The 22,771-nt window shown below is 38.0% G+C and overlaps 2 protein-coding genes across 6 annotated transcripts; one reads left to right on the top strand and one right to left on the bottom strand.

The window, feature by feature from the left end:
- Window positions 1–33: 33 nt before the first annotated feature.
- Window positions 34–6,121, bottom strand: SLC7A6OS (solute carrier family 7 member 6 opposite strand). Of its 2 annotated transcripts, none has more exons than XM_065663409.1 (5): window positions 5,888–6,121; window positions 4,464–4,841; window positions 2,439–2,636; window positions 1,466–1,589; window positions 34–956 (listed from the first exon to the last, which is right to left on the bottom strand). In XM_065663409.1, exons 1-5 carry the CDS (start codon window positions 6,047–6,049, stop codon window positions 835–837), a joined length of 984 nt encoding a protein of 327 aa, XP_065519481.1. In that variant the 5' UTR covers window positions 6,050–6,121; the 3' UTR covers window positions 34–834. The 2 variants fall into 2 exon arrangements, with proteins under 2 accessions (XP_065519481.1, XP_065519480.1); XM_065663408.1 differs by having other exon boundaries at window positions 2,439–2,633; window positions 5,888–6,109.
- PRMT7 (protein arginine methyltransferase 7) lies at window positions 5,755–22,387 on the top strand. Of its 4 annotated transcripts, none has more exons than XM_065663396.1 (18): window positions 5,755–6,129; window positions 6,961–7,134; window positions 8,010–8,046; window positions 8,737–8,886; window positions 9,748–9,856; window positions 10,195–10,307; window positions 11,523–11,764; window positions 11,908–12,085; window positions 12,874–13,001; window positions 13,792–13,933; window positions 14,424–14,507; window positions 15,715–15,762; window positions 16,418–16,507; window positions 17,211–17,372; window positions 19,437–19,511; window positions 20,281–20,441; window positions 21,512–21,608; window positions 22,153–22,387. In XM_065663396.1, the coding sequence occupies exons 2-18, from the start codon at window positions 7,040–7,042 to the stop codon at window positions 22,309–22,311; spliced, it is 2,070 nt and encodes a 689-aa protein (XP_065519468.1). In that variant the 5' UTR covers window positions 5,755–6,129; window positions 6,961–7,039; the 3' UTR covers window positions 22,312–22,387. The 4 variants fall into 4 exon arrangements, with proteins under 4 accessions (XP_065519468.1, XP_065519466.1, XP_065519467.1 ...); XM_065663394.1 differs by having other exon boundaries at window positions 6,128–6,165; XM_065663395.1 differs by lacking the exon at window positions 5,755–6,129 and adding an exon at window positions 6,181–6,269.
- The last annotated feature ends 384 nt before the right edge of the window (window positions 22,388–22,771 follow it).

Here is a 22,771-nt window from a genome sequence, read left to right as displayed (position 1 = left end):
AGCTTCTATGATCTTTAAACAAGTAAAGAAAACTTAGTCAAAAATTCTTTATTTAAATTTTAAGTGCACATATATTCTACTCCAATGGCAAAATTTACTGGAGAGAAATCAGCAATAAATGGACAGGTCAAGGTATTTCATATGCTCAAATACTTGTGAGGGAAGTAACTTAGGAACAGTAGAACGTACTAGGACAGAGCACCCTTTTCCAGGACTTTCACTTGCCGCCATGGAAGACACCTTGATCTTCATGTGAAACCTGGCACATTAGTCATGACCAGAAGGGCTGATCCCAACGGTACCTCATACTTAATGTGGATGCTTTAAAACAAACAAAAATGTTCCTTCAGAACCACAGCATCACAGAATGGGCAGAAAAATATTTTCAAGTATACGATATCTTCTGCTTGGAACAAAACTTTGTTTTTGAATATGTCAAGTGGACGTACACTCATCTGTTTAGTAGCTACCAGCAGAAGCTGGCTGCTCAGATGGTAAAAAGTTTTACCTTTTACTGGAGTCCCATTCTTGTATCTAATCTCAAGCCTAGTCAGTAAGTGCAAGGGTAAACCTGCTAGTCACCAACAGTTTCTGAAGGTCAGACAGCTCATACATGCAAAGACTGGTTTCCTACTGTCCCAGTGAACACAACTTTTATGGAAAAGGGTGTTCCAGGGTTTGTTTTGTTTATTTTTGGAGTTGGGTTTTTTTTTCTTTCCTAAATTTAGTTCAGCATTCTTTCAAATAGTTAGCAGCAGCTGTCTGGATTTTCAAATCTGTTGTAAAGGTAGAATTTAATCTTCAGTGTGCATTTAATCTTCAGAAAATGGGCTGTTAGTCAGACTCCAAATCCTGGATCTCTTCGTATCCAAATTCCTGTAGAACCTCTTGTCGGTATTTGTTCCATGTTCTTTTCTTGTAGCATTGGTCCTCATCACTGCAGCTGTCTTCAGACTCTGGAAGAAAAAAAAAACCAACCCCCAAAAACCCATCAACTTTTAGATAATTCCTTTTTTTTTTTTTAGTTAAGCAATTAGGTTAATTGACTATTTTAAGCTTCTTCAGTAATTAACAAACTCTGAGCAACTTCTGTATTAGGTGAGGTTTGAACTGTGTGTGGCGTGTACTGGAAAGGGAGTTAAGAAAGCAGAGGCACTGTCTCAAGCATGGGGAACCAAGTCATCTATTTATTTCAAAATAAGCAATCCTTTGCAATAGCAGCAGCCTGCAAAGTGAAGTTCTCAATCTTGACTTTGCAAAAACATTAGGAGCTCTTGTAGTTCCAAGACAGATTATCCTTCTCTAAGCAGATTTAACCCATTACAAGAGCAGAATACTACCCCAGCAGTGCTTACTTACTTTCTTTTATAGTGATGGCATGTAAAAAGGATGAGATTTATACATGCACAGTATGAAAGCAAACAAGTGTTTTATGAAAGCAAACAAGTGTTTATGACAGGCACACCTTTTTCTCCATCACTATCTTCCTCAGGTAAGAATTCATCTTCATCAGGATAGTCATTACGCCAGTTATTTTCGTCATTTTCATCATCTTCATCTGTTTCCTCTGGAACATGATCATCATTTACCTGCATGTCAACACAAAAGATAACATTCACTATAAATACACTTAGCATTATGGTGGTTTTCATTCACCTATACCACCCTGTGCAGATAATAAAAAAGCCAAGAGATACTCGTCTACTGCATGCATAATTCTGCAGTTGCACAAAGGGCACTGCAGAAACATTTGTGTTGTCGTAACACAGCAGTCTGCTTTAGGTGAAAAAACAGTTAAGTCATGCATTTACTTCAGTATTTAAATGCTAAAGTTAATGTCTAAAGTAATCCTACTCACATCAGCAGTAGTGTAATACATCAAGGAAAAAAGTAGTTTCAGGTTTCCAACCTGCTAATCTATTGATCACAGGATCTATACAATGGAAGACTAAAGCTTACATTAAGCTTCCTAACTCCACAGCAACTGAAGGGCAATTCTATTGCAAGAAAGTAGTATCTCATATTGAGATTAAAGTCAAGTCCTCAAATACTGGAAAAAGTGTGTGGCCCTTTGCTCCTTTTTTCACATTACCATATTTACAGCTACATTTTAATCACTGCCTCTTAATCACAAATGAGACATGTATTACTGAAGTTTTCATTTGTGTGCCAAAATTTGACAATTTGAAGCCAGACACATTCTGAGTACATGAGCTATATCCCTTTAGTTTTCATTGTCATAACGTAATTTCCTGGAATCAACAGTAACCTGTAGGAACACAACTGGCAGCTGGAAAAAGCCCAACATGTAAGTCCCTGAGCATACGTGTAGTTATCTCAAAGCATCTTTCTTGGCATGACAACTTTTAATGATAGGATGTCAAGAATGTTTATTTGTGAGCTTTCTATTTAAGAAAGCTATTTTTCCACGACCTTACCAGTTCATATTCCTCTCTGTAGGGCTGTACAGAAAGAATATTTTGGATCCAGCCAGGGGTTGATGATTCCATATAGTAGATGTCGTAAACATACTCATCTTCTTTCTCGTGTTCCTTTTTACTGTCTTCAGAAACATTTAAACGCTCACGGATCATCTCTACTGCATTGCAGAGGATCACATCTGGATCAGTCTTCTGCTGAGAAAAAATAAAAAATGGCTATTTCCACTGAAGCCACGCAGTTTTAGTTACAACCAACAGTTTTCATTGTAGACAGTAGCCAACAAACAGCTAGCTGACAGTCTGAAATCTTAGACCAAGACACTTCCCCATTGTAATGCTACTATTTAGAGCATTAGCAAGCTAAAATATAAACATCAAAAAAAAAAATCATCAAATTACTGTAGTACTGTGCAGCCATGCCTTATTTCAGATAATAGCAGAAAACTTCTGGGACAAATTTTTAGAAACTACTGAAAGGGATACAACTAATTCCATAGAATTGTTCATCTGTTTCTAATGACATGTGGGTTGAAAAGGTAAGTCTTCAGCCAGCCTGTGCTTTGTACAACATTACACTTGCGACACTGCAGGGAAGATGTTAATTCAGCAGCTTGGATAATATGCAAACAGATTACAGTGTACAAAGTGTGGAGGAGAAACAATGAAAATGTGACAACAGGAAAAAGCTGACCAGCCCTACAGATAAGTTTTTTATTTCCTTTATTTCCTCACTTCAGTATTAACAACAGAAGACATTTCTTCATGCTTTCTCCTTTCTAATAAATTATTTGCAATGTATCTGCTTTAGTCACCTGCACTTGAAGGCCTACATGGTCAGGTTTTTGCTGCTTTTAATCTGCTAGAGCTTTTCAGATATTTTGTTTAATCCAGTCTTGTCTTGTGAACTACTTCTGTAATTCTGAGGAACAGCTACAGACCAACCTTTCATTCACTCCTAAATATGGAATGGAAACAAAGCTTGCTTCGTGCTTTCAACACCTACTGCTAGCTCTAAAAGAGTATAAGGAAAATTCTGATGCTACCTCAGTTTCATTTATGTTTTTCTAATCAGCATAATGATTGACAGCAATTAACTAATATCTCAAATGTCTGTTTGAACTACCTGCTTAATATAAAGTGAGAGTTTGTATTAAAGGTTGATGGCAAAGCCCTGAAAAAACCTATCAGAAATGCTGACGGGTGACAGCTGGTTAGGTTCTTCCTCACCCAGGTTATCTTTTTTAACATCAAGCATTTAAGTTTTTCTCAGTGCTTCCACAGGCTGCATAAGTAATGCATCCATGTGTACTTACATACAGTGAAGGCACTAGAGAAAGCATAGACAGCCCTCTGACCTTTTACATATAAAATCTTCTTAACACTGTATACAGGGCAACCCTACACAGAATGCAGAGCTTCTTCATACTTAAAGCTATGCTAGATATCAAGCAGATATTCTGCCAACTGAAAAAATACGTAACTCATAATACCAATGAAAACAGGATGTAGCATCTTAAGTAAGTGTCAAACACCTAGAATTCTAAAATAAAACTGTATGATAAAACCTTATATTGAAATTATGAGAAGGGGAGGCTCAAAAATGCCTTCTCCTGGAGTGACTCTTGCCTACAAGTGATACACCTAATCATCTGCACAGATGATACTGAATTAGATTTTTTTGGTTCTCTAGGTAGAGAAGTAAATTAAAAAACCTAAGAAATCCACCCAACAGATGGACCTGAGAGTTTCCACATCAGAATAGGGTACAGAAAAAACAGGGTAGTACAAGCCCTTCCTGTAGCAACCAATTTCACATGGCTGTCTCAGCATAAGCACACTTAAGGATCCTCATGGCAGTTCCTCCCTGTACAATATCCCAAGTTGCAAATACCTAGTTCAAGCTCCCACTAAACACCGGAATACTTACAAAGTAAAAAACCTTCCACAGCAGTCAGTCTGCCCACATGTACCAGTCAACAGTGATATCAAAGCACCTCAAGTACACTAAGTTGGTTTGCTGACCTGCAGGTTTGCAGCAGTTACGCTGGAGTCTCCCGCCACCTCCTCTTCTTGTACAATATCAAACAACTGGAATTGCCCACAGCAGTCCAAACTCTCATCAACAGCACTGTTCTCCTTTCGTGAAGCATCTTCCCTTGCTTCAGAGTCTGATCTGTAGCCATCAGTCGATGCCTCACCATTTATGACAGGTTCAACCTTTTGACTACAGTTAGGTCGATTGTTGGCTATTACATGGTAACGGTTTTCCTTCCTTGTCTCTCGCTTGGAAGAACGGAGTTCCTTAATGATTCGCTGAGTGCTTCCTAAAGAGGGCCGCAGGCTTTGAGCCGCTTTGTCTCGAGTGATCACTTCCTGAACGTATTTATGAACTGGTTCATTCTGAGTAGAGGAGCAAAACGGAGGAGGAATATAATGATACCATCAACACATAAGTGTTTTAAGTTGTAAAGGTGATTAATAACTATTATCAGTGCTTCCTATTTGAGCACTGTAGTGCCAGTGTTCCTAACAACGTTCAAGTAATCTCTTCTACTGCTTTAAGCAACACAATTACCATAATTCTTGACATTCTCCACTATAAGCATCATGAGACACTGGCACAGGTTGCCCAAAGAAGCTGTGGCTGCCCCATCCCTGGCAGTGTTCAAGGCCAAGTTGTACAGGGCTTGGAGAAACCTGGTCTAGTGGCAGGTGTCCCTGCCTGTGGCAGGGGGTTGGAACTGGATGAGCCTTAAGGCCCTTTTCAACCCAAACAACTCTGTGATGCAATATTCTCTTGATATGAGGGGAAAACATATATCTATAAATTGTAAAACTGCTATAATTTGATTTTTAAACAATGCATTTTGTGGTGCAGGACAGCCCTCCAAACAAAACCATATGCCTTTGGAAGGCTGGTGTTGTCCAGTCTGTGATGGTCCTATAAAGACCTGCTCCCAAGGAAGCCCAGTTTCAACATAAAAAGCCGTACAGTGGGTGGATGCTGTAAGCCTTGCAGGGTTTAGCTTCAGCACCCCGAACAGCAGAAATTTAGGCTCAATTTACTGAGTACTCTGTGGCGTGTATGTGGAGAACAGTTCGTAAATATAAAAGAGCCAGGGCTGAACCGAGCTTTTCATGGTGGTCAGTCTGCGCTATGTTCTTTACCCAGCAAATACCCAGCAAACAGCCCGTTTCGCAGACAGGTACAGCAGGGCCGGCGACAGGGAACAGAAGCCCGCCGGTTCATCAGGACAGGACACCCAGACGCTGCTGCCCAGGGTACTAGCCAAAACTTCGGAGATCCCGCACAAGAGCTCCTGAGCTTACTCCTCTCAAAGGCCCCTTCAGGAGCACAACGAAACGCCCCGGCTGCACCAAGCCGGCCCCGGCCGCCTGAGGCGCGGCCATGGCCTACATCGGCCCCGGCGGCAGGGCCTCTGTACCTTAGAGGACACGGTCGCCACCAGTTTGAACAGGTTCCTCTCTACCGCCTGGGCACCGCCGCCGTCCTCCGTGCGCAGCCGCTTGCAGGCGAGGAGCAGCGCCTCGGCCGGCTCCGTCCCGCTGCGCTTCCGCTTGACGCGCAGCACCGCAGACCCCTCCATGGCGCCCGGCGGGAAGCGCTGGGAGTGGAGCCGCTGCTTCCTGCTCTTCACGGCCCTCCCCGCCGCGCGGTGCGTGCCGGGTAGGTGACGGCTGTCGGGGGAAGGCGGCCTGAGTGGTAGGTGATGGCGGCGGTGACGGGGGTGGTGGTGCCGCGCTGCCGGCTTCGGGCCTGGGGGAATGAGATCGCGGTCCCGTCGGCGCTGCTGCTGCCCGGAGTTTGTAGGTCCCTTCTCAGACAGTGTTGGGGACCGTCTTGTTTAATCTGGAGAAGAGAAGGCTCAGGGGGGACCTTACTGCTCTCTACAACTACCTGACGGGAGGATGGAGCCAGGAGGTGGCTGGTCTCTGCTCCCAAGTATCAAGTGATAGAAGAAGAAGAAAAAAAGCTGCATCAGGGGAGGTTTAGATGGATATTGGGAAATACTTCTTGACCAAAAGGGTGGTCAGGCACTGGAACAGGCTGCCCACGGCAGTGGTGGAGTCACCATCCCTGGCAGTGTTCACACCCCATGTAGACGAGGCCCTCAGTGACACGGTTTAGTGGTGGCCTTGGCAGTGCAGGGGTGACAGTAGGACTTTATCTTAAAGGCCTTTTCCAACCTGGTTGAAGATGATTCTAGAGATTGGGTGCTTGGCCTCCCCCAGCCCCATGTGCTTTCCCTCAGGGGGAGGCATTTTTCCTGTAAAATTTACCCATTATTTTTTCTTTTTTCTGGGCTGAATTTCTTTACGGGGCTGGGTGCCAGATGTGAGCTTAAAATATCCGTGCAGTAGAAGCGTAAGGCAGTCATGAGTGCTGCTGGCCCAGTACAGAGTTTGTGTATCTATGTATCCAGAGATAGTGGTGTCTGTTGCTTTCACTGCAAGTTTTGTGGTGTTTTGCTATTTTTTCCTTTTTTTCACCCCACAGCGAGTATTTTTGGTATTTTACTGAAGCCGAAGTGGGAAAACTGCACATAATACATAAATAATACAAATTTAGATTGATCATGAAGACCTTTTGTGGAAGAGCTAATCCAACCACTGGTTCAATGGAGTGGTTAGAAGAGGATGAGAACTATGACTACCATCAGGAAATTGCACGGTACACTGGAAAAAAATACCCTGTTGTTCCACTAAAGCTACAAAAAAGAGCAAAGGCAACTTGATTTTGTACCAGTTTTTGGGTTTACCTCTATACAAATAACAATGGCATAAGATGAACAGACTGTTGAGTAGTCTAAATGTTACAGTGCCCTATGTTGTCCAGGAACAGATTTACATATGCAGAATTTTGTTAAGTAATCAAGTAGCTTCCCTCTAAATTATTTTAAACATTTTCTGAGGTGATCTTAATACTGAGTTGTGGAAAAATGCATTGACTAAATTTCTTTTAAATCCCCAGTGCAATAAAAAATTGCCAGTTGTCTGTTCCTGTAGTAACTTTTTAAGAGCTTAATGTAACAGTTGTAGATGTTGGGAAGATTAGATTTTGGGATTTTTTAAGTAGAGTGACCCATGAAAAAATGGGAACCAAAGAAATCTACATCCTGGTGACAAATGGTAGACCATTAGTAGGCTGTCTTTCATTGCTGGGTATTGCTTTGTATGTACCTCTGTTTGTCCCAGCTGTTACTTCACAGCTATTTGACCATAGGTTAACTGGGACCATGTATTGGGTCCACAGCTAAAGGGAGGATACATGGCAGCAGATAATTAGTTCATTTATATGGTGATGACAGATCACTGAAATGACATAGAATCATAGAATAGTTAGGGTTGGAAATGACCTCAAGATCATTATTCCTTAAATCTGAGAAACAGTTCAGATCCTCAAGGAACATGTCAGTTATCTGTGCATTTACGGGCCATGTAGGACCAGTTGCCTTATAAGAGATACTGGGGCAGCTATATAAGATCTATCCGTTTTGTTGTGCTTTGCAGTATGTAGTATTTTGACTGGATTTTTTTTTACTGTAGGTCACGCTATGCAGATATGCTTCATGATAAAGACAGAGTAAGTATAGAAGCAAAACACTTCTGAATAGTTAGAAATGCCCACTTCCTTTCTCTTGAATAGATGTCACTTCATGATTACACAGGTTTCTGTGGAAGATGAGATGATCAGATCTGTACCCTTTTAAGATACCACACCTGCTTTTAGATCAACAGATGTCTTCGTGCGTCTGACTCTAGTGCTCTGTTGTTTATCGCAGAACATAATATGTACGTTGAGTAGCTATTTTTGCTGGTTTTGACATTTTTGATGAAGAGCACTCACTAGATGAAATTTCAAAGGCTGTAAATGTGAATCTAGGCTTCTTAGTTTTTATAGTCATATAAGTATTTCTATTCTTTTGTAGTATTTTTAGCTTTTATTTACTGCTTAGGATTGAGAAAAAAAAATCAGATACCATATCTGTGGGCATGATAAAGTCTGGAGTGAATAGTTTAAATGTTCCTTCTGCTCTATAGGCATTTAGACAGGAATCTGAACCCAAGATACTTTAGCTCCTGTGCTGGCATAGTCACTATTTGAGTGGTACTGCTGGGAAAGAGTAATCAGAAAAACAGTAGTATCTTACATGGATCTTATTTGCCCCAGAAAATATATTGCATTTGTAACTTATGCATATGGTGTAAATAGCTAAGTGAAAAGTATAAGTTAATAAAAGGTTATTTTTGTTATTTTTTTTCTTCTCCACAGAATGAGAAATATTACCAAGGTATTCGTGCTGCAGTGAGCAGAGTAAAAGAAAGAGGTGAGAAAGCAATTGTTCTGGACATAGGGACTGGCACAGGACTCCTGTCTATGATGGCAGCTTCAGCAGGTGCTGATTTCTGCTACGCAGTTGAGGTGAGCATTTATTGTGGATTGCACATATTTCTGCTGGTGTGCTCATAGCCTCTTTTAGAGCTTCAGTGCAGTTGTTGTATCTGCATGATCAGTGGAGTAGATGCACTTGCTCTTTTGTATTGTGGCTTCTGAAGTGAAAGCTTAATACTTCTATGTGTCAAAACAGCTTAGGTCTTAATATAACTGAAAAAGTACAACATACTTTTAATTTTTTGGACAGTTTCTGTAAATGTGCAGATTAAAATTGCTGAGTGAAGTTTTATAGTATTGTCTTCTCTACTTCTTATCAAGACTCAAGTGTAATATGGAAAACTTCTAACCAAACTCTTAAAAAATGTATTCTCCAACCATATTGCTGATCTTCATAAATTTCAAGTCTTGGAGATGGGTTCTCAAACCACTTAATCATACCATGGCCCGCATGATAATAAAGACACTGTCCCATCAACTGACTTTCCATAGCTTCATGATTGGGTAGAACATCTCCTTTTTTTATTAGCAGTTAAGAAACATCCTGATGGTTATTAGTAGTGGTTACTTATATTAAGGATAATAACAGGAACATTTTGGCCATTTCAGCTTTCTTTTAACACATTTGAAGAAACAAGGAGAAGGTTCACTTGTCTGTATGTCATAGTTGCAAGAGCGCTGTATGATTTTTTATCCAAGCAGAAATCTACTGGTTTTGTTTTGTTTTTTTAATTGAGGATTGTTGCTGTCTTGTTTCACGGTAATGAACTTCAAACAGGGAAGGATACAGAAGATGTGAAGTTTCTGAGTTACTGCATCTTGTGTTTGTGTCCTTTCATTTCTGAAAGCTAATCACAGCTTACCAGTTTGTTATGCTCTTGTTATTTACAGGTTTTCAAGCCCATGGCTAATGCTGCTGTGAAGATAGTGGAGAAAAATGGTTTTCGTGATAAGATCAAGGTAATCAACAAGCACTCCACTGAAGTCACAGTTGGTCCAGGTGAGAAAAATAGGTTAGGGTTAAAAAAGTTGGCAAGTAGCTAAAAACCTTGAAGGAATATGTCTTATTTTATGCGTGCTTTTTATTAAAACAATCTAATCCTTAACCCTATAAAAAGTAATATTGAAAATTTACTTCAAAAGGGAATGTTATATATCAGTAGTCATTTATATTTAGAATCATAGAATCATAGAATAGTTAGGGTAAAGGAGAACAGATTGCAGTCCTCAGGAGGTTCTCTTACAGGAATACATTTTTTTAATTACTTGTGTTTTCAGGATAGCATCTTCTTGACAGACTTTTATGTAAGTCTTAAAATATTTAATTCTGTCTATTAGATGGAGATATGCAATGTCGTGCAAACATTCTGGTAACAGAACTGTTCGATACAGAGCTGATTGGAGAAGGGGCTTTACCAACCTATGAGCATGCACACAAGTATCTTGTACAGGTAAGAAAATAGCTATTGATAGTATGTCACATTTATCCCTAGAGAACCTCTTCTGTCTTTTTTGGAGTAGGGTAGAGATTGTACTTGATTTAGGCTTCTGTATAATTTGTGAATACACCATCAGGTGTGTTAGTTATTTATTCAGTGAATAATTTACTGCATTCATTCCTAGCTGTTGGAGTTCATATTGTAAATCACAGGCTCTGAAATTACATTTAGTTGCTTTGTATTGAAACCATTAACTTTCTGGTTAACAAATGTCTTTCTGAAAGGCATCCAGTTCTGATTTGGAGCTTTCCTTAGTAGGTTGTTCCAAAATGTTATAAAAATGAAATTTCCCTTCTAAATTTGATGGCTTTCACCTCTCTGGCATTGGTTCATGTTTGGCTGGTTTTATGTTTTTTTAGCTAAGGAGGCCTTGCTACTCCGCATGCTTTTTGGCTATGGAAATACTTTAAACACTGTAATCAAATTAATATCTTTTTCTTTTTTTTTTTTTTTTGTATAGTCTATTGGTATAATTTTAGTGTTTCCTCTTTTACCCTTTCTAATTTTTTCCTTTAATTAAAATGTGGGTGGCAAAACTTTATTTAGGTTTCCAGGTTTCATCTCACCGGTTTACGTATGAAGGCAATAACATTCGCTAACTTTTTGCTGGTCGGCATATATAGTTCTAAATAGTGATTAGTCTTTTTGTAAAAGCATTGTTCCTGGACTTTGCTCTTAGCTCCTAATTTTAGAACAATGTACATGTTTGCTGTTCTTTAAATACAGATACAAAGTTTTCTTTGCATAAAGATTTGAGCCATTATTTTTCCTATTTACTCACCATGACCACAGACTGTTTTAATGTTGATAGCTTAGTACTTTTCTGCCTTGAGAAGCTCAAGATAGATCTCTTGTTTCAGAATGAGAATGGACAAGCAAGTTTAACTGAGGCTTGGAAAATGATAATGTTGCATGTTTAATATAGTAACCTGGCCTTGCTGAGTCATACTGAACAGGATAGCTACATATATTATACTTCACAGATACAGAGGCAAAAAGAAAGTGCTCTGATAGTACAGAATTCTCTGAAATCATTTGTGTATAAGACTTCAAAGCTCCCAGGCCAGGTTTTCTTTAAGTTGGTTCACATTCCAATTGATTAAATTCTCATGCATGTTAATAAGTCAGACTTGTTGAATGCTTTTACCCTTTGTTTTAAACACTCAGGAAGGATGTGAGGCAGTGCCTCACAGGGCAACAGTGTATGTCCAATTAGTGGAATCCAAAAGAATGTGGGCCTGGAACAAACTGTTTCCTGTTCATGTCGAAGCAGAGGATGGTGAAAAAATTATTGTCTCCCCTTCAGAAATGGAAAACTGTCCAGGTGTTCCTTCTGTTTGTGATATCCAACTGAACCAAATGCCTTCAAGTGACTTCACTGTCCTTAGTGATGTGGTAACAATGTTCAGGTAAGGTGGGCATTGTTTTGTTCAAAACAGAATTTTCCTGTTAATACCTTTTATATAAGTTCTGTATTCAGCTTAGGAAGCTAGTGAGAACTTCTGAAGAATGCTGAACTATTTGTTTTTACAATTTTCCTGCTTCTTCACAGTGTGGATTTCAGTAAGCCAGTAAGGAGTGCTTCTACCTACTATAGAGTGCAGCTGGAGCCTGTAAAATCTGGCAAGGCACAAATTGTACTTTCGTGGTGGGATATTGACATGGACCCCTCTGGGATGATAAATTGCACAATGGCTCCATACTGGGTAAAACCCACTTCTGCTTTCCAGGTAAATACCAAGCCTTCAGGTACTATAATCAGACGACTGTCAGTAGTTATTTTGAGTAAAGGCTATGCTGGGTGTTTTATGCCTCTGTCTCTTAAACTGTATAGGAACTTTGGTAATGTTTTATGTATTGAAATGTGCTAAATAAGGAAATCATAGAAATGTTAACTATATTATATACCTATCTTAGGTTTTCTTTAATGTAAAACTTAAGCTTTACATTAAACCTTAGATTTAAAACCTGTAGTTTGTCCTCCATACATTTTTCTCATATTTCTTTGACTTCAAATATTTCCACATATTTTTCCTTATCTAGTCTCTATCTCTGGTCAAAACATTAGTCTATGGTTTGCTTCCATGTAGTTTTGTTAAATTTCCAAATAAGTCTTAAGTTTATGGTAATGTACACCCATAAAAAAAGCTGGTGTGGGAAAAAGCTGGGTTGATACTGGATAATTAGAGGAAGAGGAGATCACTATTAAATTAGACTACTGTGTTTTTGTATGAATGTATTTAGTAGTAGGATGAATTTAGTCAAAAGCAAGCTACAAAATGATTGCACTTACTGTGTTTGAGAATAAAATTTGAAACTATCAAGCTTTGGGGTATCCAGTCAACTCTGTAATGACCTTGGATATTTGCAATGCAGAAAATAGCATTAATAAACACCAAGTGTATTTTGGATTTGTTTTTTTTGTTTGATTAAAATACAGGCTTAGCTAGTTCAGCAAGCTAGTGGTCTCACTTCTAAGTGGAAAAGTTCTAAGGTTTTGATTATCAATACTTTTCAGTGGCGAGATCACTGGATGCAGTGTGTATATTTTCTTCCAAATGAGGAGCCAGTTCTCCAGGGTGAGAAGTTGTATCTGATTGCCAGTCGTGATGAGTACTCTTTGTGGTATAAGCTGCAGAAAGCCAGGTAACAATACATGTCTATTAAAAAGGGTAGTACTCCAAGCTGAAGTATTTGCAGCTCTTAGAGCAGCTTTTGTAAAAGAGGAAGGTGAGAACCTAAAGATGAGGAAATTACTAACTGAATTCATGGGCAGTGCACAGCCAAAAAATTATTGTATGTTGTATATCATGTATATTTATTATACATGATTGATTATACATTTATTATACATTATATAATTATTGTAAATTGTGTATATTTATTATACATGAAATCACAGTTGAGGTTTTTTAAAAGCTCCTGCCTTATACCTGGTAGCATTCTGTGATACAGAAACAAAGAACACTCATGGCTGGTTCCTGGCTACCCTAAAATACAGCTCAGCTGAGATGGCATATGGGTAAATGAGCAAAATAATTGCCATTCTGTCTCAGTTTTTTATTTTCCTAGTCAACTTTGCCTTTTTGAGATTAATGCATTTTGCTCAAAAAAGAGCTTAATCATGTTGGTTGTGATGACAATAGCAGCTAACATTTTTAAAATTCAGTGACAGCTTTAAAAGTTAATGTCTGAATTTTATGTGCCTTTTTCACCTAGGAATCCAAATCAAAGCCTAAAATACCTAACCATTAGAATTTGTGGGAAAGTTTGGGGGGTTCTTGATTTCGTCTTTTAGAAAAGCTGTAAATTGGCCCTTTCTTTTCAGTGGAGTCCATATGCATTGATGTGCATACTAGACAAAATGCATAAATATGTGTTTGCAAAAACATGTTATTGATGCCGTAATTAATACTTCATTTAATTGTTTTTCCAGAGGAGAAGAGGAGAGCAAAGCAGATGTTCATGTTGAGAGTCCTGTTTGTAGATGCCAGGCTCATCTTCTTTGGAATAGACCACGCTTTGGGCAATTAAATGATAAGAACCGAACACTCCAATATATCAAGTCTCTGATGAAAGTGAGTGCATGTTGCCTTTAGGTTTTTTGGCTTCTCTGATAGCTGCATATATTGTTTATTTGCTGTAATTGTTTATGGAATTTGTTTCTCCCTTGCTGAAGGACTTCACTCACAAAGTATATTTTATTTACATCAGCAGATGCAAGTTAAGTTTTGTCATGTAAATGATACTACTTTTTTTTAATTGTAAGCAGACATTTTTCAATAGAAATTTGTAACAGCTCTGTGTATTTGTTAAAGGAGTGTTAGTAGCTGAATAAAGGAACCCAGAATATTTTTGTGCAGACTTTTTCTGACCTAAAAATAAGTGGATTACATGAACATTTCTTGCAGTATTCTTTTGTGCTTGAACTGGTTATGTTAATCACTGATTCTCCCAGTCCTTATTTGATATGAAGTGCATAAAGTGGGATAAAGCCCCACCAAAATGTCTAGAATTTGAAAACTTTTTCATCTGGAGTAGGAATAACAATGACTTTATTTTCTGTAGGTTCTGAAAACAGACAGCGTTTGCCTTTGTATTAGTGATGGCAGTCTGCTGCCTGTGCTGGCTCACTATCTTGGAGCAAAGCAGGTATAGTACTTTTTCTGATCTTTGTGTTTTCACTTGGTATTTTTAGTTCTCTCATAGTTCAGTATTTCTGGCCCATTATTTAATTATTTCCAGTGCTTCTTCAGTGACAAGAAAGAGCCTTCTGTTGTGTTCAAGTGGAGGTTAAATTCGTACCTGATCAAGCTGAAGTCCAGGGAGGAGATAATTACGAGTTCTGATGCTTACTGTTGTGGAGCCCTGAATGCAAGTGGTGTTCTCTGCTGCCCACTGATTCTTTTTGCTTGCTGTCTTGTATCTCAGTGCTTTTGGAAATACTCTTTCTACCGATCTAAATGTTTCACAGTTTTTTTTCTTCTTTTATGTTTGCAATTCCATAATTGTGTGTACTATCTAGTCTAAAGTGGAAGGTCTGCAACAGCAAGATAGGAAGCAGTAAGAATACTGAATCTGTGTATAAATGAGAGCTGAGAGCTCCCTGCCTGTCTTGCTTACGTATATACTTTACTTGATGTGTTCCATCATGGGGCTTTTGAAAATAAAATACATTACAGTTGTACAGAATATTTGGGAATGTGTAATGTAATATCCTGAGGAAGATGCAATTTTAGAAATGAATAACCATAATGAGTTAAACCAGTGATCCATGGCTCCTGTATTTTTGCCTTTAGTAGTGGCTAGTCACAGACAGCTACTGAGGAGAGAGGAAATGAATAGGGCAGACAGATTACATAATACCCTCCTAGCCCTGTAGCAGCCTATTGACTAACTATGTACCAGTTTTGAATAAAACCTAATTTTTTTCTTGCTTCGAATGGCTGGTGTGCTGCACTGCACATCTGAGCTCTTCCTGTCTGATTCAGTCAGATCATGTTAAACAATGCTTACAAGGAGTAAGCACTACTGGTGGGTGGGTCAGCACAATGGCAATATGCTTGTTTGTTCAGGAGTAAACATATGCGTAGACCAAGTGCTAATATACTGTGTGCGTCTTAAAAATGGAAAATAAATATCTGCATTCTGTTGAGGTTTTTCATGTATGGTTGTGAAAGCAGCATGATGTAGCATGCAGTTATTTGGGGTGGTTTTGTTGTTAAAAAGGTGCATAACTCTGGTTCTTATAAACTGTGTTCACTAGGGCATCAAAATTGTTCCTTCATTGTTTATTTACGTATTCTTTTAATTAAAAATTATAAAGCTAGTTTGACTAACTGTTGTGTATTTTCTTTAGGTATTTACACTAGAGAACTCTGCTGTGTCCTGTTCTGTCATGGAAAAAGTGAGTCTTCGGTTTTCTGTTAAAGCAGTAAATGAACTCATGGCATTTCTAAGGCCAGAGTTGATGCCTTTGATTGCCCTTGCATCAACTGCTTGGGGGTTAAATTAGTTTAATGAAAGTATTTGATCATACAGTTTGGCAACACTGTGGGAGGTGGGATATGTTGGGCAGGAGGAGTTCTTATTTTTTCCTGGTATTTGTACAGAGCTGGAAGCAGCTTCCTGAGGTCACTGTTCGGCTGTGTCTGTTTTAGTTGGCACTATATGTTTCAAAGAGGTCTATCCCAGCCTGTGGTTTAGGGGTACAAAAATATGAACAGTAGGCCAGTTAGGTTGCAAACCTGGTCTCAAACAGAAGCCAAATATGCAGTGTATTCATAGGTAAAGTGATTTTTATATCTCTTGACTGTCCTTCCCATATGCTTCAAAGTACAGAGGAATGAAGGTGGGGTGTTATCTGCCTTTTTATGTACTTAACTGAAGGAATACATAGGGCATGTGCTTTAGTTCACTAGGTGTGACATGTTGGCTCCAAGTGCATGCACACTTCAAGAACAGACTTGTATCATCCTAGTGAGTTATGGTAGGCAGTACTTTTAGGAGTTTGAGTCTCAACTGCAGCTTTTGATAAAGACATATGCTACTTTTCCCTTCAGTTTTTTAAAGCAAATCATCTTGAAGATAAAATTAAGATAATAGAAGCACGTCCTGAATTGCTGACATCTTCTCATTTGGAAGATAAAAAGGTATGTTACAGTTGTCCAATACTGAATTTCAGTAGGGAGGGGAGGAGAAGGTGAAAATGACTCTTGCTTTATTATTGTAACTACAATGAATCCCATTATATCCCAGTTCATATATATATTATATATATAATATATATCATATATAATGTGTACATATTATATAAAAATATAATGAGTAATGGTTCAGACCTTTTCGCACTAAAGCTAAATGAGACTAAAAAACTACGGGAGGGTTTCTCCTTGGTTTTGAAAGGGTATGATTTCCCCTTACTGCATAATCTACACTAGCTGTTATGGCAGTTAAAACTGGTTTAACTGCATATGTGCTACTGGGCTGCAGCTCTCTTTTCTCAAGCCACTCAGAAGATTGTAATCTATTTGGAAGTACTAACATTCTTAAATTAAAATTTCAAAATTCTTTGGCTGTCATTACAAAGCCTTCCAACCAAAAACTGCAGTATTTTCTCTCAGACTCTGTTTCAGGAAAATTAATCTTCAAATTTGCTAACTAAACCCACAGAAAGATGTCTGTTTTGCAGTATATGCAGTATGCAGTAATTAAATCCTTATAGAGCAGTAAAAGTTTTTATCTAGATGACTTCACTGGCTATATTGCATTATCGGCTATTGAAGATATATACAGCCTGTGTTATTGAGCTGTTCTTTATTGTAATGGTTTTTATCTCCTCCTTTCTTTGCCAAGATTTCTGTTCTTGTGGGAGAGCCGTTTTTTACTACCAGTCTGTTGCCATGGCATAACCTGTATTTCTGGTATGCCAGAACAGCTGTTACCGGTCACCTTACCAGCGATGTCACTATCCTACCTCAGTCTGCTTCTCTGCACATGATGATTGTGGAGTTTCAGGTGAGATTGTTCAGACCTATCTGCTTGATATTTATACAAATCCACTAAAAATTGAGTACCGTTCCAGGGTTTATTAGGGACCAATTTATCTCACCTTAACACTGTCAAATCTGTTTTGCACTTGACACCTGAGAAAGGATTATTTGACATCTTGAAGATGAGTTTTGCTATTTCAGCCATCTCTTACCAGAAAACTATCTCAAGTAGTATTACCATTTTAAATGAAAGGGGTGAATATTTTAAAATAAATACTTTCATAATTAATATGCAAACTTTTTTTTCCAGTAGCTAAAGTGAGATAACTCTTTAGTCCAAAATTGTGTAACTAAAATATCCATATCTGTAAAAAAAATCCTATAATCTATGAGTTTTCACATAAGCTTAACCTTCAGTTTATCTGTTAAAATTGGTCTTTTCTCTCTTTTCTTCCTTCTGTCTGGCTCACCAGCTGTGTAGTTTTGTGTCTAAGCCTTTTCTCCCTACCAGCTTCCTTATTTGAATGCTCTTTAACCTTGTTATTTTATTTCTGCCTTTGATTTGTGCAATTTTACTTCCACCTTTGATCTGTGAAAATACGTGTGTTCTTTTTTCCTCTGAGACTAGTCAACTACACTGCATATTTTTACATACCTTTTAGTTTTCTGCAAAGATGCAGAGAGTTTAAATATATACTGAGTAAATAACATAAATCTGAACCTGGTAATAGGAAGCAAATGTTTAAGACTAATCAACAGTAATCAGACTGAAATAATATCTAGAAGTTTTACTTCCCTAGAACTCAAAGCATTTTCTAAGGAAGTAAGCATTATTCTCTTCATGTTCTGGATGAGGAAACTGAAGCATGCAGACTGATGACTGAAAATTATTCAGCAGTCTAGTAGCAGAATGTAGAGTAACATTCATGCCTCCTATTTTACACTTTTTATGTACAGGGTTTGTGTTCAGAGATGATTCCACATAGCTGTTTTGGTAGAACATTTAAATTCTGTTATGTTCCATTAAGCTATTCCAAAAGCTGTTGGTTTAATTATACATTTTCTGCTTTGTTCAGTGGTTACTCTGGACTTGAAGACTAGAATCTGTGGGGTTTTTTAAATAACCTCTGCATTTAACAGTTTTTGGTTAGGCAGAAGGGACAGATATGGTATTGTAAGGTATTCTGCAGAACTGGTTCTTTAGGCAGTTCTGTCTTGGCAGAATAGGGGTATGTCATTACAATTAAGCAGTTGGCAAAAGCTAGATTCAGGAGACTTTGTTGAAATTACTTCAGTTATAAACTTACTTAGTCTACAGTTGCATTTTGGGAGCAGGATGCTACCTGATGGTTCCATTGGGTATACCAGTCAGAGACTCTATATAGTCACTCTAGTTCATGCTGTATTCAGGCATAAATTAGAACAGTATTTATGTAAATTTATAGTGGTCCTGCTGCTGTCTTGTAACACAAGAATATTTGTGGTTGCTAAGTGCAACAATGAACAAGGCATAAAATGTGTATGTCCACAGCTAGTGAATGTTGGTGTTCTATTAGGAGGCCATTAATGCAGTATAAGAAAAGGCAGAATTTGAATCTGAACTGAATCCTTGTCTGTCCAGTGGATTGCTAAAGTCAATGAGAAGCATGGCATGAAGTGCCTAAATGAGTTTACTAATCGTTGGAGTGCTAAAGGAAAGTATGGTAGTCGAATGGGCTATAGGATGTTTCATGCAGTGGGAGCACTTAGCTGTGCTGGGTAGTAGAAGAGGGGAGGAGGGGCTGTAAGGGTTTAATCTTAGCAGATCCATACCTACGGTAAAGTAAACTGTACATAGAGATGGTAGGAAATGTGGCAGATTATCTGGAAGTATTGAAAACAGTGGCTAAAAAATTACGTGACTTGAAAAATATTTTCCCAGAATTATACTATCTTCTGATTTTTGCAGTAGTCCTAATGGTTTAGGAATGTGTAAGATAGTAGAGTCTTTATCTGGCTTGTTATCAAGTGTCTTATCTACAGCTAATATTATCTTGAGATTTCCCATTTCCTTTAATAAAGCAAAACAAAATTATGATTTCTTTTTTAGGACTTATGGAGGATCCGGAGTCCATGTGGCACCTGTGAAGGTTTTGATGTCCAGACTATGGATGATATGATTAACGTAAGAAAACTGAAAACAGTTTCAGTGCAATTCTCGACAAAACAGAACAAAACTCAATTTACTTAAAACAGTATTTAGTGAGTGTTGAAAAACTTGTATGTTGGGCAGAACACCATTGGATTAGTTTCTCAAAAATATGGTGGCTATTTAGTTCTTGCAAAAGAGTAACTTCTGTGGCATGGCTTTTGGGGTAGAATGTTTCTTCTCATTTGTGAAGCTCATCAGTACTTTGCACCATTTTGAAAATACTTAAGTCAAAAAGAAAAATACTGTTTTCAAAATTTTATTCTGAGCTTGAAATTAAAGGGCCCTTACTTGCCCTTGAAGGTGCTTCTGAAAGAGAAAAAGGCTTTTTGACTTTATTAATAGATATGGAAAGTGAGATTTATTTGCATCAATTTCTAGGGCTGTGTTGTTGTTATCCATGTTTGAATTAGCCATTTAGATGACTCTAAGCATTGTGGAGGAGTACAGGCAGTGCTAGAGTAGAATTCTTCCGAAGGGAGAAAAAAAGTTAAATGCTTTGTATTTTGAAAGCGCCTGTCTCTGTTTCGCAACTGAAGACTGTACTCATAGCAATTAGTTCATGCAGTAGTACATGTTTTCCCTTATGCCTAAGAAGTGCAGTCCCATCCTCTGGCAGCTTTATTGCTTAAATACTCTGTGTTCAGGACAGATAATTAAATTGAAAACAAGGACTGTTTGCCTTTGGATTGTTTTTTTTGTTTGTTTGTTTGTTTCAGATAGTTTTTTTACTTTCTTTCTTCAGAATTCTCTGAATTTTAGGGAATCCAAGGAAGCAGAACCTCACCCTTTGTGGGAGTATCCTTGCAAGTCACTCTCTGACCCCCAGGAAGTTTTGACATTTGACTTCAGAAAGACTGTACCACAACACTGTCTCAGCTCAAAGGGTTCTGTAAATCTTTTACGGTGAGTTTTCTCATTGCAAATACTATTCTTGTCATCATCTATTTTTTTACCTTGTATTCAAGCTCTTACAGTTAACTAATGGGAACATAGTTGACAGTATGACAATATTTTAATAATGCGACCTAAAGTTCTGGAAGTTACTCTGACATGAATTTCCCACATCTGTTCACAAGAGGCTATATTATATAATAAGGTTAATTTCTTAGATAATATTGTTGTATTTCAAAAATAACATTTTCTCTGGAAGTTGCCATGATTTAAAATTTAAATAGATTCATTTATAGTTTAGAGAAAAGAAACCATTTTCTGGATGTTTTTAATCTTTCTGTTTGTTCCCTGCTGCTGAGTTCTTGCAGAAAAAGCTCTTATTTAGCTTCCAAAATCATTGTTTAATAGCTTTAAAGTGTACATTGTTCTTCCTTTTAACTATGATTCTGACAATCTTCATAATTGTCGTATGTCTTCTGAGACATTTTTCACTATATTCTCTTTAAACTTGAAATGCTGTTAAGAATTAAAACACAGGGGAAAGGTATTTTTAACTATGTATAGCTTATATAACTCAAACACTGCTGTAATTATACATTTCTCTTTGTGAAGCAAAATTCAAGGTTTCACAAAATCTAGAACCATCTACAGGTCTGTGCCTCTGCACTGATAGTTACAGGCAACACAGTAGCATGACCTTTGCTCCTTGTGGAGCAGACACTTGAAGTGAGATGGTGTCTGTGGTAAATACTTCCTCAGAATTCAGACCATGCTGTGGTCTCTAAAGGAAGAATTCTCCAAATATGCCATATAATTTATGCCATGTTATCAAATGCCTGTTAAAGGAATGTGATTTCGAGCAGATTTATGGTATGTTTTCCTTTTGTCTTTTTTAGATTTTATATATGCAGACACTTTAAAAGTTGCTACCCATTTAACAAATCATTCAGCTGTTGAACTTTTTTTCAAGGAAACAAGTTAGTCATGCTTTTACAGCTCTCACCTAAACTATGTGAGGAATGGGTGCAGAATTTAAGCTGTCAGTATAAATTAACAGGTTTTGATCCTCCACCTTTCCCCAGGAAAGGAAAGAGCCATGGAGCAGTTCTGTGGATGGAATATTATCTTGCTGCTGATATCTCCGTTAGTACAGGACTGGTGCAAATTTCAAATGAAAAGGTAATTCTTCAATCTAATTCATTATGCCAGAGTCCATAGGATTACAGTGCTGAAAAATGGGTGTCTGTTGGCTATGCTTGGTTTGTGTAGTACTCTTTGTTATGCTGTTTGAATACTATGTAGACAGAACTACTGGGGCTACCTGGTCATATATTTAGGGGAAGCAGATGTACCTTGAAATGGGAGAGTGTGGACTGAATCCAAACGCTCCCATAGTTCGGAACCACATTCAGGACTTAAATGTGGTAACTAGCTCAAAGTAGAATTTATTCACACTTCTTTCTCAGTCTGACAAAAGCAGAATTTTTGAGAGGAAGGAGTAAGTACTTTTAGTATTCTCTCTAAATATTCTTTGACCAGATCCATTTCTTCCTCTACAACTTCACTGCACATATGTGTTCCTATAATGGAATAGATGGCAATGGAAGTGATCACTGTCTGATCATTGTGTAGTGGACTGGGAACAAGAATGCTTACTGCATATTACTGTCTAGTAATAATATCACAGGTTTTGATTGCTTTCACTTGTATCTCTCTCCTGTAGGGAAACTGTGAGTGGAATCCCCACTGCAAGCAAGCTGTCTATTTCTTCAGTTCTGTTACTGAATCAGAAACTCTGACAGACCTTCCTAGTGCTGTAACGTATGCTATAAATTTCAACACAAAGACAGGAGAAATTGCCATGGATTTTAAGCTGTTGTAATGTAGCTTAAAATTTGAATTACTTTCTTTTTATTTGTGTTCCCAAACTGCAATAAACTTGTATAGAATTTTTTGTATGGCAGAGGGATTTTATTTGTTGTGCTCAGAGAGCAAGCTGATTGTTCTGAAATACACTTTAAACCTGTTTGGGTTTGTCTGCAAGGTAGGTAGTTGGGGTAGTAGAAAGGAACTTTATCGTAAGGACAAGTATTCCTGACAAGAATTCCTGACAGGGTTTATATACATACATACACATACTCGTTACATATGCTTCAGTGTGAAACTGGTATTTTGGGGTTTTGAACAATGTTATGGAGCTACAAAAGAGTTGACTTCCTGTTTATTGCATGGCATATCAGTGCGTGAGAACACTGAACCTTACACTAACATTAAAGTGAGTTACACACATCTATTTCTAGGCTTTGCTCTTGTCACTGTAAAATAGGAAATAATCTTCAGAG

The sequence above is a fragment of the Lathamus discolor genome, chromosome Z, assembly GCF_037157495.1.
Source record: "Lathamus discolor isolate bLatDis1 chromosome Z, bLatDis1.hap1, whole genome shotgun sequence".
Lineage (NCBI taxonomy): Eukaryota > Metazoa > Chordata > Aves > Psittaciformes > Psittacidae > Lathamus > Lathamus discolor.
Note: the sequence above shows the minus strand (reverse complement) of the source record. Positions and strands in the feature narration are given on the sequence as shown.